General features: G+C 76.5%; 1 protein-coding gene across 1 annotated transcript; it reads left to right on the top strand.

Moving 5' to 3' along the window:
* The first annotated feature begins 717 nt into the window (after positions 1-717).
* Positions 718-17756, top strand: TRPM5 (transient receptor potential cation channel subfamily M member 5). The gene is made up of 24 exons (XM_036428811.2): positions 718-873; positions 3008-3188; positions 5266-5432; positions 6055-6238; positions 7131-7195; positions 7267-7458; positions 8024-8126; positions 8252-8370; positions 8652-8954; positions 9543-9683; positions 9814-9937; positions 11032-11177; positions 11440-11552; positions 11688-11783; positions 11865-12123; positions 12445-12563; positions 12693-12825; positions 13377-13551; positions 15600-15753; positions 16169-16350; positions 16502-16634; positions 17040-17112; positions 17339-17405; positions 17598-17756. The coding sequence occupies exons 1-24, from the start codon at positions 736-738 to the stop codon at positions 17702-17704; spliced, it is 3474 nt and encodes a 1157-aa protein (XP_036284704.1). The 5' UTR covers positions 718-735; the 3' UTR covers positions 17705-17756.
* The last annotated feature ends 178 nt before the right edge of the window (positions 17757-17934 follow it).

The raw sequence follows: 17934 nt of genomic DNA, 5'->3' as shown, positions 1-17934 counted from the left end.
ACAGAGGCGGAGACGGGGTTCACGCAGCCCGCACCCCGGAAGGAGCCGGGAGGGCGGGAAGGACCCCCCCCCGGAGCCTCAGGGGTGTGGCCGGGGCAGCTGGGTGCTGGGGGGCCGCCCCAGCCTGGGCCTGAGTCCGCTGGGGGTGGGGGGGGAGGGGGGACTCTCCTCCCTCCCCAGCCCCGGCTCCTCCCCCTTTTCTCTGGGCGAGTCCTCACCTGAGGGCGTTTCTGCTGGTTTTAGGGAGCGGAACTGGGAGGGGGAGGGAAACACGGACGAGGGAGACGTCGATGGGCTGCCTCCTCTCACCCCGGACCAGGGCCCGGGAACCTACTCCCGAGGGACATGCCCTTGACCAGACCTTTGAGCCTGCCGGCTGGCGCTCTAGCCACTGAGCCACACCAGCCAGGGCCCCGGCTCTGGTACCAAAGCTCCTGGGGCCAGGCTGCTGGGCCTCGGGGGTGCGTGGGCACAGCGTGGGCACAGGCACCGGCCCGCCCGCCCCGAGGCCTCTGAGGATAACTGAGTGCCCGCCGAGGCCATAACCACTGGCTCACACAGGCACTGAGTGCCAAGCACGCTGCTCGGGGCTCTGGACGGGGCTCCCACGTGGGGGTCGCAGGGCCGCGCCCCGGAAGGCCCCTCCCGCCTCTGCGGCACCGAGCCCCAGGCCTGGGGAGCCCGGCCATGGCTCACCTTCAGCCCCCCCAACAGGTGCCGGACGCACCGGGGGACATGGCGGGGGCCCACGGCGAGGAGGCCCCACCCGGCCTGAGCCGCCCCCCCAAACCCGGGGGCGTGGGGACCGGGCGGGGGCCTGGCCTGTGCCGGGGCGAGATCGAGTTCGGGGGGTCTGGGAAGAAGCGAGGCCGGGTAAGCGCCCGCCCCCCATCCCACACCCACACCCCATCCCCCACCCCACCCCCCATCCCACCCCCCACCCCCCATCCCCACACCTCACCCCCATCCCACACCCACACCCCATCCCCCACCCCACCCCCCATCCCACACCCCACCCCCCATCCCACACCCACACCCCCATCCCCACACCCACACCCCCAACCCCCACCCCCCACACCCCACCCCCACCCCCCAATCCCCACCCCACAACCCCATCCCCTATCCCCCCATCCCCACACCCACACCCCACACCCCATCCCACACCCCACCCCCCATCCCACACCCACACCCCCATCCCCACACCCACACCCCCAATCCCCACACCCCACACCCCACCCCCACCCCCCAATCCCCACCCCACAACCCCATCCCCTATCCCCCCATCCCCACACCCACACCCCACCCCCATCCCACACCCACACCCCCATCCCCACACCCACACCCCCATCCCCACACCCCCCCATCCCCACACCCCACCCCCATCCCCACACCCCATCCCCCCCCCCCCCCATCCCCCACCCCTCCCCCCATCCCCACACCCACACCCCATCCACACCCCCAATCCCCACCCCACACCCCCATCCCCACACCCCACCCCCAATCCCCACACCCCACCCCCACCCAACCCCCAAACCCACACCCACACCCCATCCACCACCCCTCCCCCGTCCCCACCCTCACCCCCTACACCCGGTGACCCAGCTCCACACGATCATGGGAACCTGGGCCCCTTCCATCCAGCCCTCCCCACCCCAGCCCTCCCCCATCCAAAGCAGAGCAAGGCCCAGACTGGGGAGGGACCACATGTCACACACAGCCTCCGGCTGCCGTCCGCCCCCTGTGCCCAGCGCCCCCTCACGCCCTGTCAGCGCCCCCTCCGTGCCCAGCGCCCCTCCGTGCCCAGCGCCCCCTCCGTGCCCAGCGCCCCCTCCGTGCCCAGCGCCCCCTCCAGGCCCAGTGCCCCCCCCGGGCCCAGAGTCCCCTCAGGCCCCCTCAGTGCCCCCTCCGTGCCCAGCGCCCCCTCCGTGCCCAGCGCCCCCTCCGTGCCCTGAGTCCCCTCAGGCCCCCTCAGCGCCCCCTCCGGGCCCAGCGCCCCCTCCGGGCCCAGAGTCCCCTCCGTGCCCAGCGCCCCCTCCGGGCCCAGAGTCCCCTCCGTGCCCAGCGCCCCCTCCGGGCCCAGAGTCCCCTCAGGCCCCCTCAGTGCCCCCTCCGGGCCCAGCGCCCCCTCAGGCCCCCTCAGCACCCCCTCAGGCCCCCTCAGCGCCCCCTCCGGGCCCAGCGCCCCCTCCGTGCCCAGCGCCCCCTCCGTGCCCAGAGTCCCCTCAGGCCCCCTCAGTGCCCCCTCCGGGCCCAGAGTCCCCTCCGGGCCCAGAGTCCCCTCAGGCCCCTCAGTGCCCCCTCCGGGCCCAGCGCCCCCTCCGTGCCCAGCGCCCCCTCCGTGCCCAGCGTCCCCTCCGTGCCCAGCGTCCCCTCCGTGCCCAGCGCCCCCTCAGGCCCCCTCAGTGCCCCCTCCGGGCCCAGCGCCCCCTCCGTGCCCAGCGCCCCCTCCGTGCCCAGCGTCCCCTCCGTGCCCAGCGTCCCCTCCGTGCCCAGCGCCCCCTCAGGCCCCCTCAGTGCCCCCTCCGGGCCCAGCGCCCCCTCCGGGCCCAGCGCCCCCTCCGTGCCCAGCGCCCCCTCCGTGCCCAGCGCCCCCTCCGTGCCCAGAGTCCCCTCCATGCCCAGCGCCCCTCAGGCCCCCTCAGTGCCCCCTCCGGGCCCAGCGCCCCCTCCGTGCCCAGAGTCCCCTCCGTGCCCAGAGTCCCCTCCGGGCCCAGAGTCCCCTCAGGCCCCCTCAGTGCCCCCTCCGGGCCCAGCGCCCCCTCAGGCCCCCTCAGCGCCCCCTCCGGGCCCAGCGCCCCCTCCGGGCCCAGCGCCCCCTCCGTGCCCAGAGCCCCCTCCGTGCCCAGCGCCCCCTCCGTGCCCAGAGTCCCCTCCATGCCCAGCGCCCCCTCAGGCCCCCTCAGTGCCCCCTCCGGGCCCAGCGCCCCCTCAGGCCCCCTCAGCGCCCCCTCCGGGCCCAGCGCCCCCTCAGCGCCCGCTCAGCACCCAGCGCCTGCCCCCCCCGCAGTTTGTGAAGGTGCCGAGCAGTGTGGCCCCGTCCGTGCTCTTCGACCTCCTGACGGCCGAGTGGCACCTGCCCGCCCCCAACCTGGTGGTGTCCCTGGTGGGCACCGAGCGGCCCGAGGCCATGAGGTCCTGGCTGCGCGACGTGCTGCGCAAGGGGCTGGTGAAGGCAGCCCAGAGCACGGGTGAGCCCTCCTCCTGCCCCCCCTCCCACGGCCCTCCCTCCCCATGGGCCCCCTCCCACAGCCCCCTCCCACGGCCCCCGTCCCCCGTCCCTCCCCACGGCCCCCCTCCCTCCTGCCCCTCCCTCCCCACGACCCCTCTCCCTCCTGCCCCTCCCTCCCCACGGCCCCCCTCCCTCCTGCCCCTCCCTCCCCACGGCCCCCCCTCCCACGGCCCCCCTCCCCATGGGCCCCCTCCCACAGCCCCCCCTCCCTCCCCACGGCCCCCCCTCCCACGGCCCCCCCCCCCACGGCCCCCCTCCCACGGCCCCCCTCCCTCCCCACGGCCCCCCTCCCTCCTGCCCCTCCCTCCCCACGGCCCCCCTCCCACGGCCCCCCTCCCTCCCCACGGCCCCCCTCCCTCCCCACGGCCCCCCTCCCTCCTGCCCCTCCCTCCCACGGCCCCCCTCCCTCCTGCCCCTCCCTCCTGCCCCTCCCTCCCCACTGCCCCCCTCCCACGGCCCCCTCCCACGGCCCCCCTCCCTCGGGCCCCTCTCTCCCTCGGGCCCCCCTCCCACGCCTGAGCCGGGAGCACCCTGGGGCACGGCAGGGGCCGAGGGTCACCCGGGCCCAGAGCCGCCCGGGCCCTCCCTGCTGGGCCACGGGCCTCAGGGAGACGCCCCGCCCTCCGCCTCGGCTGGTCAGCTCCCGCGTGGCTCAGGCTGCGGGGCCACTGTCAGCCCACCCGCCCCCGGCAGAGGAGGGCCAGGCGGGCGGACAGAGCCCGGCCCCCCCGCGCTGGCCAGTGCCCGCGGGCAGCTGGGCGGGCAGCTTGGCGGAGGCCCTGCGGTGGGGGGCCCGGCGGTGGGGGGCCCGGCGGTGGGGGGCCCAGCGGTGGGGGACAGGGTGGTGTGGGGCCGGGAGGGCGGCCGGGGGTGGGGGGGCCGGGGGTGGGGGACAGGGCGGTGGGGCCCGGCGGTGGGGGGGCCGGGGGTGGGGGGCTCAGCGGTGGGGGGCCCGGCGGTGGGGGGGCCGGCGGTGTGGGGCCGGGAGGGGGGCCGGGAGGGCGGCCGGGGGTGGGGGGGCCGGGGGTGGGGGACAGGGCGGTGGGGCCCGGCGGTGGGGGGGCCGGGGGTGGGGGGCTCAGCGGTGGGGGGCCCGGCGGTGGGGGGGGCCGGCGGTGTGGGGCCGGGAGGGGGGACCGGTGGTGGGGGACAGGGCGGTGTGGGGCCGGGAGGGGGGACCGGTGGTGGGGGACAGGGCGGTGTGGGGCCGGGAGGGGGGACCGGTGGTGGGGGACAGGGCGGTGGGGGACAGGGCGGTGTGGGGCCGGGAGGGGGGACCGGTGGTGGGGGACAGGGCGGTGGGGGACAGGGCGGTGTGGGGCCGGGAGGGGGGACCGGTGGTGGGGGACAGGGCGGTGGGGGACAGGGCGGTGTGGGGCCGGGAGGGGGGCCGGGCGGGGGGGGGCCGGGGGGGGGGGACAGGGCGGTGGGGCCCGGCGGTGGGGGGGCCGGGGGTTGGGGGCTCAGCGGTGGGGGGCCCGGCGGTGGGGGCCGGCGGTGTGGGGCCGGGAGGGGGGACCGGTGGTGGGGGACAGGGCGGTGGGGGACAGGGCGGTGTGGGGCCAGGAGGGGGGACCGGTGGTGGGGGACAGGGCGGTGGGGGACAGGGCGGTGTGGGGCCGGGAGGGGGGACAGGGCGGTGGGGGACAGGGCGGTGGGGGACAGGGCGGTGTGGGGCCGGGAGGGGGGACCGGTGGTGGGGGACAGGGCGGTGGGGGACAGGGCGGTGTGGGGCCGGGAGGGGGGACAGGGCGGTGGGGGACAGGGCGGTGGGGGACAGGGCGGTGTGGGGCCGGGAGGGGGGACCGGTGGTGGGGGACAGGGCGGTGGGGGACAGGGCGGTGTGGGGCCGGGAGGGGGGACAGGGCGGTGGGGGACAGGGCGGTGGGGGACAGGGCGGTGTGGGGCCGGGAGGGGGGACCGGTGGTGGGGGACAGGGCGGTGGGGGACAGGGCGGTGGGGGGCCGGGAGGGGGGCCAGCGGTGGGGGGGCCGGGGACCTGGCCGCCGGCACAGTGAGGCCCCCCCGCCCCGCAGGCGCCTGGATCCTGACGAGCGGGCTCCGCGTGGGCCTCGCCCGGCACGTGGGGCAGGCGGTGCGGGACCACGCGCTGGCCAGCACGTCCGCCGAGGCCCGCGTGGTGGCCGTGGCCTTCGCCTCGCTGGGCCGCGTGCTGCACCGCCAGCTGCTGGACCAGGCCCCGGTGAGCGCCCGCGGGGATCCCCCACCCCGTCTCCCGGCCCCGCCGGCTGTGCCCCCCCCACGCCCCCGACTGTGCCCCCCGCCCCGCCCCCCTGGCTGTGCCCCGCCCCCTGGCTGTGCCCCCGCCCCGCCCCCCTGGCTGTGCACCCCCCCCACCCCGCCCCCTGGCTGTGCCCCCCCCCCCCTGGCTGTGCCCCCGCCCCGCCCCCCTGGCTGTGTCCCCCCCGCCCCCCTGGCTGTGCCCCCCCCCCCCCCTGGCTGTGTCCCCCCCGCCCCCCTGGCTGTGCCCCCCAGCCCCCCTGGCTGTGTCCCCCCCGCCCCCCTGGCTGTGCCCCCCGCCCCGCCCCCTGGCTGTGTCCCACCCCTCCCCGCCCCGCCCCCAGGCTGTGCCCCGCCCCCAGGCTGTGCCCCCGCCCCCCTGGCTGTGCCCCCCTGGCTGTGCCCCCCCGTCCCCCCGGCTGTGCCCCCGCCCCCCCGGCTGTGCCCCCCTGGCTGTGCCCCCCCGTCCCCCCGGCTGTGCCCCCGCCCCCCTGGCTGTGCCCCCCCCCCGCCCCCCTGGCTTGCCCAGGGTAGGGGGGCGCGGCCGGGGCAGAGCGGGCCGGCTCACCGTGTGCTCGGGCCAGGAGCACAGCCCCGTCCACTACCCCGCGGACGAGGGCGGCGGCCAGGGCCCCCTCTGCGCGCTGGACAACAGCCTCTCCCACTTCGTGCTGGTGGAGCCGGACGCCCCGGGCTCGGGGGACGGGGCCATGGAGCTATGGCTGAGGCTGGAGAAGCACATCTCGGAGCAGAGGACGGGCTACGGGGGTGAGCACCGGAGGCCGGGCCCACGGTGGCGCGGAGTGGCGGGGCGGGAGGACCCCGGGCGGCGGGAGGGGAGGACTCGCTGCCAGGAGCCGCGGCTGCCCGTGTCTGCTGGGCCTCCGGCCGGGCTCGGCCAGGGCTCGGCCAGGGCTCGGCCAGGCTCAGACCAGGGCTCGGCCAGGGCTCGGCCAGGGCTCGGCCAGGCTCAGACCAGGGCTCAGACCAGGGCTCGGCCAGGGCTCGGCCAGGGCTCTGCCAGGGCTCGGCCAGGGCTCGGCCAGGCTCAGACCAGGGCTCGGCCAGGGCTCCGCCAGGCTCAGACCAGGGCTCAGACCAGGGCTCAGACCAGGGCTCCGCCAGGGCGCCGGCTTTGGGAAGTGAGGTTTGCCCGTTTCCCAAGGCCTGTTCCCTCCGCTGCCACCAGGGGGCAGCGCCGCCCAGGGCTCAGGTGCCGGGGCCTTGGGAGCCGGATTTGCTAAGAAACGCCACTTATAACAAGACCCGAACCGCTCATGGCATGGATCCCTGAGCACTCTAAGGGTGAAACACGGCCAGCGCTCAAACCGCTGCCAGGTGGGCCGGGCACGCCTGGCTGGGAGCCGCGCCGCCTGCGGTCCGTCAGCAGGGCTCCCCCAGGGCCAGGCGTCTGGGGAGCCGCCTCTCTGGTCCGGGTTTGGGGACGGGTGCCCCAGGCCTCCTTGACCCCCTCGCTCATCGTGGGAACAGCCTGGACACGCAGGGCCGGCCCGGGGGTCACTGTGTGTGTGAACAGCCATGGGAAGGGGTGGGGGAGGGACGGGTCCTTGTCCGGTGACGGCGCCGCCGGGACCTCTGGCCGCTGTTGGCTGGGACGTGGGCTCCGGCCGGCACCAGGCTCACGGCCGCTCCCCCACAGGCACCGGCAGCATCCAGATCCCCGTGCTCTGCCTGCTGGTCAACGGGGACCCCGGCACCCTGGAGGTAGGGGTCTGGCGGGGGGCCCGGGGCCGCCCCGGAGCACGGGCTGACGCAGCGTCTCCCTGCGCCCCCAGAGGATGGCCCGAGCCGTGGAGCAGGCCGCCCCCTGGCTGGTGCTGGCGGGCTCGGGCGGCATCGCCGACGTGCTGGCGGCCGTGCTGGCCCAGCCGCACCTGCTGGTGCCCCAGGTGGCCGAGAAGCAGCTGCGGGAGAAGTTCCCCGGCGAGCACTTCTCCTGGGAGGACGTGCTGCACTGGACCAAGCTGGTGAGCCCGGCCCCGGCCCCGGCCGGGAGGGGCGTGCTCCCACGTACCCCTCCCCCCGTGCACCCCTCCAGCCCCCGTGCACCCCCCAGCCCCCGTGCATCCCTCCAGCCCCCGTGCACCCCCCAGCCCCCGTGCATCCCTCCAGCCCCCGTGCACCCCCCAGTCCCCGTGCACCCCTCCAGCCCCCGTGCACCCCCCAGCCCCCGTGCACCCCCCAGCCCCCGTGCACCCCACCCCTGTGCACCCCCTCCAATCCTTGTGCACCCCCTCCGGTCCCTGTGCACCCCCTCCGGGCGGGCCAGCCCTGGGAGCTCTGTGCCCCTCCTACCCAGACGGCCCAGCCCCTTCGGATGCAGAGCCCCAAACTCCATCGGGTCCGGGTCCTGGAGCAGCCCCTGTGGCAGTGCTTCTGTGCCAGGCCCGTGGGGTCAGGCACACAGGGTGACAGCTGGCAGTCTGGGCTGGGGACCCTGCCTCACACACCACCCAGAGCTGCCCAGGGCCTGCCCTCTGCCCCGCCCTGCCCTCTGCCCCGCCCCATCCATGGCCCCTCCGTGTCCGCCAGCTGCAGTGCATCGCCTCGCACCCGCACCTGCTCACCGTGCACGACTTCGAGCAGGAGGGCTCCGCGGAGCTGGACACGGCCATCCTCAAGGCGCTGGTGAAAGGTGAGGCACAGCCAGCCCGCCCCTGGAGCCCGGGGGCTTTTTGCTGGAGATGAGCTCATGCCCGGGGCTGACACTGGCAGCCGGTCCTGAGGCTGTGCCCCCACCGGCCTGCCGCCCGCCCGCAGCCTGCAAGAGCCACAGCCAGCAGGCGCAGGACTACCTGGACGAGCTGAAGCTGGCCGTGGCCTGGGACCGCGTGGACATCGCCAGGAGCGAGATCTTCAACGGCGACGTGGAGTGGAAGGTGCCCTGCCCTGCCCGGGGGCGAGGGGGGGGCAGGCGGCGTCCTGAGGGCCAGGTCCCCTCTGCCCGGCCGCCACGGGGGGACCGAGCATCAGGCGGCTCCTCGGCTCCCCAGGGAGCCTGCCCACAGCCGGGGCGGTGGCACCCGCAGCTGCCCGCGCCCGAGCCCGGAGCCCCCAGCCGTCCCCGCTCTCCCAGGGGGGCTGGGTGCCGGCAGGGGGTGCGGAGGCCTCGCCCAGCCCCTCACCCGCGCCCCGCTCTGGCCACCCCCCCGCGGCGCAGTCCTGCGACCTGGAGGAGGCCATGATGGACGCGCTGGTGAGCGACAAGCCGGAGTTCGTGCGGCTGTTCGTGGACCACGGCGCGGACGTGGCCGACTTCCTGACGTACGGGCGGCTGCAGCAGCTGTACCGGGCCGTGCCGCCCAAGAGCCTGCTCTTCTCGCTGCTGCAGCGCAAGCTGGAGGAGGGCCGCCCGGCGCTGCCCGCCCAGGGGCCGCCCCCGGGGCCGCCCGCCTTCTCGCTGCAGGAGGTGGCCCGCGTGCTCAAGGACTTCCTGCACGACGCCTGCCGCGGGCTCTACCAGGTGGGCGGGCGGGGGGGGGGGCGCGGGCTCTACCAGGTGGGCGGGCGGGGGGGGCGCGGGCTCTACCAGGTGGGCGGGCGGGGGGAGGGGCGCGGGCTCTACCAGGTGGGCGGGCGGGGGGGGGGCGCGGGCTCTACCAGGTGGGCGGGCGGGGGGCGGGGGGGGGGGCGCGGGCTCTACCAGGTGGGCGGGCGGGGGGGGCGCGGGCTCTACCAGGTGGGGGGGCAGGGGGGGGGCGCGGGCTCTACCAGGTGGGCGGGCGGGGGGGGGCAGGGGGGGGCGCGGGCTCTACCAGGTGGGCAGGGGGGGGGCAGGGGGGAGGCGCGGGCTCTACCAGGTGGGCGGGCGGGGGGGGGGGCAGGGGGAGGCGCGGGCTCTACCAGGTGGGCAGGGGGGGGCAGGGGGGAGGCGCGGGCTCTACCAGGTGGGCGGGCGGGGGGGACGCGGGCTCTACCAGGTGGGCGGGGGGGGGGCGCGGGCTCTACCAGGTGGGCGGGCGGGGGGGGCGCGGGCTCTACCAGGTGGGCGGGCGGGGGGCAGGGGGGGGTCAGCAGGGCCACGCTAAGGGCTGCCCCCGCCGTCCCGCAGGGGGGGGCCCCGGCCCGCCGGCCCGCCGGCCAGCGGTGGCAGCTGGACCTGAGCCAGCGGAGCGAGAACCCGTGGCGGGACCTGTTCCTGTGGGCCGTGCTGCAGAACCGCCACGAGATGGCCACCTACTTCTGGGCCATGGTGAGCGGCGGCCGCAGGGCCCGGCCACGGGTCCCCCAGCTCACACACACACACACACACACACACACACACACACACACCCCGGGCCCGGGCGGGCAGGTGGCCGCAGCCTCCTCAGACCCTCTCCCAGGGCCAGGAGGGCGTGGCCACCGCTCTGGCTGCCTGCAAGATTGTCCGTGAGATGGCGCACCTGGAGGCGGAGGCCGAGGCGGACCGCGGCTCCCGAGGGGCGTCCTACGAGCAGCTGGCCCTGGGTGAGCCCCCGCCCGGCCTGGGGACCCCCTGGGCCTGCGGGCCTCTCCCCGGGGGCCTGGCCATCCCCACGGGGGACCACGCCCAGAGCCCACAGCCACGCCAGCGCCTGGGCCCTGTGGTGGGAGGGACGCCAGGGGACTGAGACCCCCAGGGTCCCGGGGAGACAGGGGCCGGGCGGGCAGGCGGGCGGACGCCCCGCAGAGCGGAGCCTGGGCCCTGTGGTGGGAGGGAGCCCAGGGTCCCGGGGAGACAGGGGCCGGGCGGGCAGGCGGGCGGACGCCCCGCAGAGCGGAGCCTGGGCCCTGTGGTGGGAGGGACGCTGGGCAGACAGGGGCCGGGCGGGCGGGCGGGCGGGCGGACGCCCCGCAGAGCAGAGTTGGGCCCTGTGGTGGGAGGGACGCTGGGCAGACAGGGGCCGGGCGGGCGGGCGGGCGGACGCCCCGCAGAGCGGAGCCTGGGCCCTGTGGTGGGAGGGAGCCCAGGGTCCCGGGCAGACAGGGGCCGGGCGGGCGGGCGGGCGGACGCCCCGCAGAGCGGAGCCTGGGCCCTGTGGTGGGAGGGAGCCCAGGGTCCCGGGGAGACAGGGGCCGGGCGGGCCGGGCGGGCGGGCAGGCGGGCGGGCGCCCCGCAGAGCGGCGCCTGGGCCCTGTGGTGGGAGGGAGCCCAGGGTCCCGGGGAGACAGGGGCCGGGCAGACAGGGGCCGGGCGGGCGGGCGGGCGGGCGGACGCCCCGCAGAGCGGAGCCTGGGCCCTGTGGTGGGAGGGACGCTGGGCAGACAGGGCCGGGCGGGCGGGCGAGCGGGCGGACGCCCCGCAGAGCGGCGCCTGGGCCCTGTGGTGGGAGGGACGCTAGGCAGACAGGGGCCGGGCGGGCGGGCGGGCGGACGCCCCGCAGAGCGGAGCCTGGGCCCTGTGGTGGGAGGGAGCCCAGGGTCCCGGGCAGACAGGGGCCGGGCGGGCGGGCGGGCGGACGCCCCGCAGAGCGGAGCCTGGGCCCTGTGGTGGGAGGGAGCCCAGGGTCCCGGGGAGACAGCGGCCGGGCGGGCGGGCGGACGCCCCGCAGAGCGGCGCCTGGTGGCAGCGCTCCCCACAGGCCTTTTCTCCGAGTGCTACCACAACAGCGAGGACCGGGCCTTCGCCCTGCTGGTGCGCCGCACCCGCTCCTGGAGCCGCACCACCTGCCTGCACCTGGCCACCGAGGCCGACACCAAGGCCTTCTTTGCCCACGAAGGCGTGCAGGTGAGCGGCGGGCGGCGCCGGGCGAGGCGGCCGGTGGGCAGCAGGTGCCCGCAGGCCCCGCTCCCCCGCCAGCAGCCGCCCTCCTCTCAGTCCCAGCCTCAGGGTGGGTCCCCGTCCCCGTGCCTGCGGCCCCAGCCCGCCCCCCGCACGGCACCGAGGTCCCTGCCCCGGGATGGAGGCTGGGCAGGCTGGGTGCCAGCCGGGCGCGAGGGTGTGCCCGGCACAGGCACACAGGGCAGCGGCGGCGGGCGCTCTGTTGCAGGCCTTCCTGACCAAGATCTGGTGGGGGGACATGGCGGCGGGCACGCCGGTGCTGCGGCTGCTGGGCACCTTCCTGTGCCCGGGGCTGCTCTACACGGGCCTCATCGCCTTCAGGTGCGTGGGCGGGGGTGGGGCGGGGCCGCGGCTCCGGTCCCGCGGGCCCCACCCGCACGCCTCCCCGTGCACCCAGATCGCCTGCTGGAGCCCCTTGAGGCCCTCGTGTGGCCTGAGGGTGCCCTGTGCTTGCAGCCAGGAGGCCCCGCAGCAGCCGGGCCGGGAGGACCTGCGGGAGCTGGACAGCCTGGACGCGGAGGAGAAGAGCCTGCTGGGCGGCCCGGGCGGCGGGTGCGGCTGGAGCGGGAGGGAGGGGGCAGGGGCCAGTCTCTGGGCCGGCCCTGCCTCACGCTGCGCCCCCTTTTCGGACAGGCTGGGGGAGCCGGCGGAGCCTCGGGGGACGCAGGGCCGCCGGGACCGGCGGGCGGCCTTCCTGCCCGCGCGCTGGCGGCAGTTCTGGGGCGCCCCGGTGACCGTGTTCCTGGGGAACGTGCTCATGTACTTCGCCTTCCTCTTCCTGTTCACCTACGTCCTGCTGGCGGACTTCCGGCCGCCCCCCCAGGGGCCGTCGGGGCCTGAGGTCACCCTGTACTTCTGGGTCTTCACCCTCGTGCTGGAGGAGGTCCGGCAGGTGAGCGGTGGGCCCGTCCCAGCCACCGAGCCCCGTCCTGGCCGCCGAGCCCCCGTCCCAGCCCCCAGCCCCCGTCCCTGCCTCTGAGCCCCCTGTCCCGGCTGCCGAGCCCTCGTTCCAGCCCCCGAGCCCCGTCCTGGCCACCGAGCCCCCGTCCCAGCTCCTGAGCCCCTTCCCGGCCGCAGAGCCCCCGTCCTGGCCGCCAAGCCCCTGTCCCAGCTCCAGGCTGAGTGCGCCCTGTGCCCTGCGTCCTGCGCCCCAGCTGCTTGGGGCTGTGGGGAGGAGGAAGGCGCTGCAGCGAGGGCCTGTCTGCCTGGCCAGGGCTTCTTCACGGACGAGGACACGCAGCTGGGGAAGCAGCTCACGCTGTACGTGGAGGACAACTGGAACAAGTGTGACATGGTGGCCATCTTCCTGTTCGTCGTGGGTGTCACCTGCAGGTCTGGGCCGGGGCGGCCACGGGCGGGCAGGCAGAGCCTCGTGGGCTCGGGACCCGCTCCCCCTCCGCCCGGCTGTCTGGGGCCCTCGCCACCGGCAGCGGCAGCCCTCCAGCCCGCCGTGCCCGCCAGGATGCTGCCCGTGGCGTTCGAGGCTGGCCGCGCCGTCCTCGCCATCGACTTCATGGTGTTCACGCTCCGCCTCATCCACATCTTCGCCATCCACAAGCAGCTGGGCCCCAAGATCATCATCGTGGAGCGGATGGTGCGCCCCGGCCTGGCCCAGCCTTGGGGGGGGCGGACCCGGCCTGGGGAGGGCGGCCGGGCCTGGGGAGGGCGGCCCGGCCTGGGGAGGGCGGACCCGGCCTGGCCCAGCCTTGGGGGGGGGGGGGCGGGCCTGGGGAGGGCGGCCGGGCCTGGGGAGGGGGACCCGGCCTGGGGAGGGCGGCCGGGCCTGGGGAGGGCGGCCGGGCCTGGGGAGGGCGGCTGGGCCTGGGGAGGGGGACCTGGCCTGGGGAGGGCGGCTGGGCCTGGGGAGGGGGACCCGGGCTGGGCCTGGGGAGGGCGGACCCGGCCTGGCCCAGCCTGGGGAGGGCGGCCCGGCCTGAGGAGGGGGGCCGGGCCTGGGGAGGGCGGACCCGGCCTGGCCCGGCCTGGGGAGGGGGGCCGGGCCTGGGGAGGGCGGCCGGGCCTGGGGAGGGCGGCCGGGCCTGGGGAGGGCGGCCCGGCCTGGGGAGGGCGGCCCGGCCTGGGGGAGGGTGGCCTGTGGCCAGGGCGTCAGTGGCCCTGGCCTGGCTGACGATGTGCGCCCCCCAGATGAAGGACGTCTTCTTCTTCCTCTTCTTCCTGAGTGTGTGGCTGGTGGCCTACGGCGTGGCCACCCAGGCGCTGCTGCACCCACACGACGGGCGCCTGGAGTGGGTGTTCCGCCGGGTGCTCTACCGGCCCTACCTGCAGATCTTCGGGCAGATCCCCCTGGACGAGATCGACGGTCAGCAGGCCGGGGCGGGCACTGGGGTGGCACCGGGGCGGCCTCGGTGGGACCCTGCAGGGCAGTGACCAAGGCTCCTCCTGAGACCAGCCCGGAGCGTCGAACAGGGCCTTCCTGGGCAGCCCCGGCCCTGCACACCCCCAGGCGGCACGGCCGACCTCAGGCCTGGGCTGGACACAGGCACCCGGAGGCTGGAGGGGCCGGGGCCGCCCCCATCCGCCCTGACCATGGCCGGGGTCTGGGCTCCGCTGGCCGGCCCCACGCCCCTGGGCCTCCGCCCTCCTGCACAACCCGCTGGGCAGCGAGTCTCCTGTCACCTCCCCACCCAGGCCCCGGCCCGGCCCAGGCCCCCACTGTGCGCCTTCCCCTCCCAGGGTCCCTGTCCCAGGCCCCCCACTGTGCGCCTTCCCCTCCCAGGGTCCCTGTCCCAGGCCCCCCACTGTGCGCCTTCCCCTCCCAGGGTCCCTGTCCCAGGCCCCCCACTGTGCGCCTTCCCCTCCCAGGGTCCCTGTCCCAGGCCCCCACTGTGCGCCTTCCCTGGGGGGCGGGGGAGGCTGCCCTGTGCCTGGCGGGGCCAGGGTGAGCTCTGAGCAATTCCCACAACAGGGACCAGGTGAGGAGCCAGCTGCCGGCTGTGAGCGGCAGGAGAGGCGGGTGGGACGGGACAGCAGCACGGCCGGGGGTGGGTGGCAGTCTGGGGGGAGGGGAGAGGTGGGCACACAGCCCCGGGCGCTCCTGGGCAGTCACTGGGTCGCAGAGGCTCACCCTCACCAGCTAATGAGGCGGGACCGCGGGTAAATATTTGCCCGGAGGACGGCGCCTGACGGAGCCACAGGGGCAGGAAGGGGGCCGCCATGGCCGTGCCCCCAGCCGGCGCCAAGGCCGGCTCTGCGGGCTGCTTTCCCAGCCCTGCGCCTCCTGTGTTTGCTCACCCTCAGCCTGGTTTTCCAGGCCATTAGCTCAGAGCGCTGCCCTCGCCGTGGCCCGGCTGGGGAGGGCGCCGCGACCCCAGGCAGGAGGGGAGCAAGGGGCCTCCAGTGTGAGGTGGGGCACTCCAGCCCGAGACCACATCCCTGGCCGCCGGGCCCGGCAGGCTGGTCCGGGGGAGTGGTGTGGCATGGGGCCCCTGGGAGGCCCAGGGCCTGAGCCTCCGAGGGTCCGAGCCCTCCCGAGGCCTGACCGGCCGCCGTGCTGGGCGGGCAGACCCGCACGGAGGGCCCGGATCTGGGCTGCCGCCCCGCTGAGCCCGCCAGGCTGCGGTGACAGGAGGGCCGGAGGGAAACCGAGGCCCGGCGGCCTCCCTGCTCTCCCCCAGGCGGGAGGGGCCTGCTGGGCTGTGACCAGAGGAGTTAATTTGCAGCCCGGCCAGGCGGTGCCGGGTGAGCAGGAAGCTCCGGTCTCATTACCGGGGCTGCTGAGGTTTACAGCTTCACCAACACAGCCCCCTGGGAACCGGCTGGGAGAGGCAGCGGAGGGAGGTCGCTGTGCTGCCCGGGTCACCCGGGGGAGGCGAGAGGGACACAGTGAGGAAGGCATGGCACATGCGTGCCCAGTGGTGGGGACACGGCACACGGACCTCCGTGTCGCCTGCCAACAGCTCCTCGGTCCTGCAGGCTGAGCACGCCTCCCCACGGGCTCCCCACGAGGGAGGGACCTGAGCACCTGGGACCCCCCGGGCCGCCCTCCTGTGCCGAGGGCTGGGCTGGGGCCAGGGCGGGCGGCGGCCTGTCCTAGGTGTGCTCCCCAGACGGAATCGGTGTCAGAAAAGCCCTGGGAAGTCTTGCCCCAGGGACTGCCCTGCCAGCTCCCCTCCCGTGGCTCGGGCAGAGCCTGGGGGACCGAGCACAGGAACGGGGGGGGGGGCGCATTCACCCGGAGCAGACACCGGGCCTCCGCCCCCAGGGCCTATGCCCTCCCCGTGGCCGCCAGCTGGCCTGGGGTGTCCCGTGATGGGGACTTCGGAGCGCCGGGTGGGGGTCACCCTGCCATGCCCTCACCCCCGGGGGCGGCACCAGAAAGCAGCCGCCTGCCAGCAGCCCCCCTTTCAGAGGCCCGGGTGAACTGCTCGGCCCACCCGCTGATGCCCGAGGGCTCCCCCGCCTGCCCCAACCTCTATGCCAACTGGCTGGTCATCCTGCTGCTCGTCACCTTCCTGCTGGTCACCAACGTGCTGCTCATGAACCTGCTCATCGCCATGTTCAGGTGCCGGCCCGGCCTGCGCCCCATGGGGGGCGGGAGGTCACCCCGGACCGGGACCCCGGGGGAGGTCACCCCGGACCGGGACCCCGGGAGAGGTCACCCGGACCTGGGCCCCACGGGGAGGTCACCCCGAATCTGGGCCCCGGGAGAGGTCATCCTGGGCCTGGGCCCCCAGGGGAGGTCACACCGGACCAGGGCCCCACTGGGAGGTCACCCCGGACCTGGGCCCCACGGGGAGGTCACCCCCACACCAGCAGGGCTGGGGCCTTCGAAGGCTGAGGGCATGGAGGTGTTGGGGGACAGCAGGGTCAGTGGAAGCCCCCTGAAGAGTGCCCCCATGTCAGACTCCCCCCAGAACCATGGGGGAGCCGAGGAGGAGGGGCCAGGCTCTGAGGGTCCCCTCGCTCCGGGCCTGCAGCTCCACCTTCCAGATGGTGCAGGGCAACGCGGACACGTTCTGGCGGTTCCAGCGCTACCACCTCATTGTGGAGTACCAGGAGCGCCCCGCCCTGGCCCCGCCCTTCATCCTGCTCAGCCACCTGGGCCTGGCGCTGCAGAGGGCCTTCCGCAAGGAGGCGGGGCAGAAGCGGGCGCGCCTGGGTGAGGCCGCCTGGCGGACGGGCAGGAGGGAGGGGCACTGTGTCCGACCGGCGGCTGCACTGATGGCGGGAGGGGGGGTGGGAGGGCTGGGGCTGAGCACCCCGGCTCCCTGCCTTCCGGCACTGCTCCGAGGCCCACCTGCCGCTTCCAGAGAGAGACCTGCCGGAGCCCCTGGACCAGAAGATGGTGACGTGGGAGGCGGTGCAGAAGGAGAGCTACCTGAGCAGGCTGGAGCGGAGCCGGCGGGACAGCGAGGCCGAGGTGCTGCGCAGGACCGCCCACAGGTGCGGGCCGCCTGGAGCCGTGGCCTCTGCACTCGGAGGAGCTGGGCACCGAGGCTGCCTGAGGCTCGGCTATGCCGGGTCTTGAGGGCCCAGCACCCGCCTCCTGGCCCCGAACAGGGCTCTTCTGGGCCTTGCCTGCCCCGTACTCGGGGGCCAAGGGCCAGTACGTGTGGTGTCCTCCCCGCTCTGGGGTCCCAGGTGGTGCACCCGTCCTGAGCCCTCGGTGCCTGTGCCAGCGGGCGGGACGGTCCTGCCCGGGGAGGGCGCAGCAGCGCGGAGGCGAGGGGCAGAGGCCTCAGCGACCCCGGCCCACCCTAAGGCCTGGGCGGCAGGACGAGGGGGGACGGAGAGCCCCGACTCGGAGGCCCCGTGGCCAACGGTGGCTGGTGCCCCTGCTTTCCACAGGGTGGAGGTCATAGCCAAGCAGCTCGGGGGGCTGAGAGAGCAGGAGAAGCGCATCCGGGGCCTGGAGTCACAGGTGGGCGGCCAACCAGACCCTGCCCCTCCGGCTAAGCCGCACCCGGCTGGGCTCAGCACCCCCCTGCCAGCTGTCACTGAGAGCAGGGCGCCCTCCCTGGAGGGGCCTGTCCACCCTGCACACCCGGAGCCTCACCCTCCACCCCCTCCCTGCGCCTGCAGCAGGGGTCCTGGCAGGAGAGGGTGGGGAGGGGCCTGGGGCTCCCCTGACGCCTCTCCCTCTGCAGGTCAACTACTGCACGGTGCTCCTGGCCTCCGTGGCCGACAGGCTGCCCCCGGGCAGTGGCCAGCACAGTAAGTGTGTTGGGAGGCCACTGTCCTGCCCTGCCTGGTGGGACCTGTCCTGCCCCGGATGGCCCTGGCCAAGCCCCTGACCAGCCAGGCCTGAGGGTGGTCTCAGGCCTGGGGGGGGGCAGGTCCCAGGCTCCCCGGCGGCCGCCTCTCCCTCCCCGGCCCCGCAGTGAGCAGCCCTCCTCCTGCCCCCAGACTCCTGGAACGTGGCCGTGGGGAGCCGGCAGGCCCCCGCTGAGCGCGGAGGGGGCCGGGGGGGCAGAGGCCACCCAGAGCCGGGCCCGCCGCCCTCGGACACCTGAGCCCCTCGGACGTCAGCACACAGCCCTCCCAGAGCCCTAGGCCCAGCCCTGTGGCCTTAGTTACCCCAGGTCCAACCCACACTGTGCCCCCGCTGCTCCCAATGGCTTCACCGAAAGGGACCCCTCATGCCTGCCCAGCACCTGCTGGAGCCTGAGCCGGCCGGCTGGCCTGCGCCAGGACAGTGTTCGCTCGCCAAGCCCCGTCCACCTCCTGTCTCGGGGCCCACACC

This window comes from Pipistrellus kuhlii, unplaced genomic scaffold (genome assembly GCF_014108245.1).
Source record: "Pipistrellus kuhlii isolate mPipKuh1 unplaced genomic scaffold, mPipKuh1.p scaffold_m20_p_91, whole genome shotgun sequence".
Lineage (NCBI taxonomy): Eukaryota > Metazoa > Chordata > Mammalia > Chiroptera > Vespertilionidae > Pipistrellus > Pipistrellus kuhlii.
The sequence above is the reverse complement of the archived record's forward strand: the minus strand, read 5'-3'. Positions and strand labels throughout refer to the sequence as shown.

What these genes read in the sequence shown, in the direction of transcription:
- TRPM5 (XM_036428811.2), top strand. Translation starts at nt 736, where the DNA reads ATGGCGGGGGCCCACGGCGAGGAGGCCCCACCCGGCCTGAGCCGCCCC. An exon ending in GAAGGCAGCCCAGAGCACGG is followed by an intron (nt 3,189 to 5,265) that starts GTGAGCCCTCCT and finishes CCCGCCCCGCAG; the next exon opens with GCGCCTGGATCCTGACGAGC. An exon ending in GCAGAGGACGGGCTACGGGG is followed by an intron (nt 6,239 to 7,130) that starts GTGAGCACCGGA and finishes GCTCCCCCACAG; the next exon opens with GCACCGGCAGCATCCAGATC.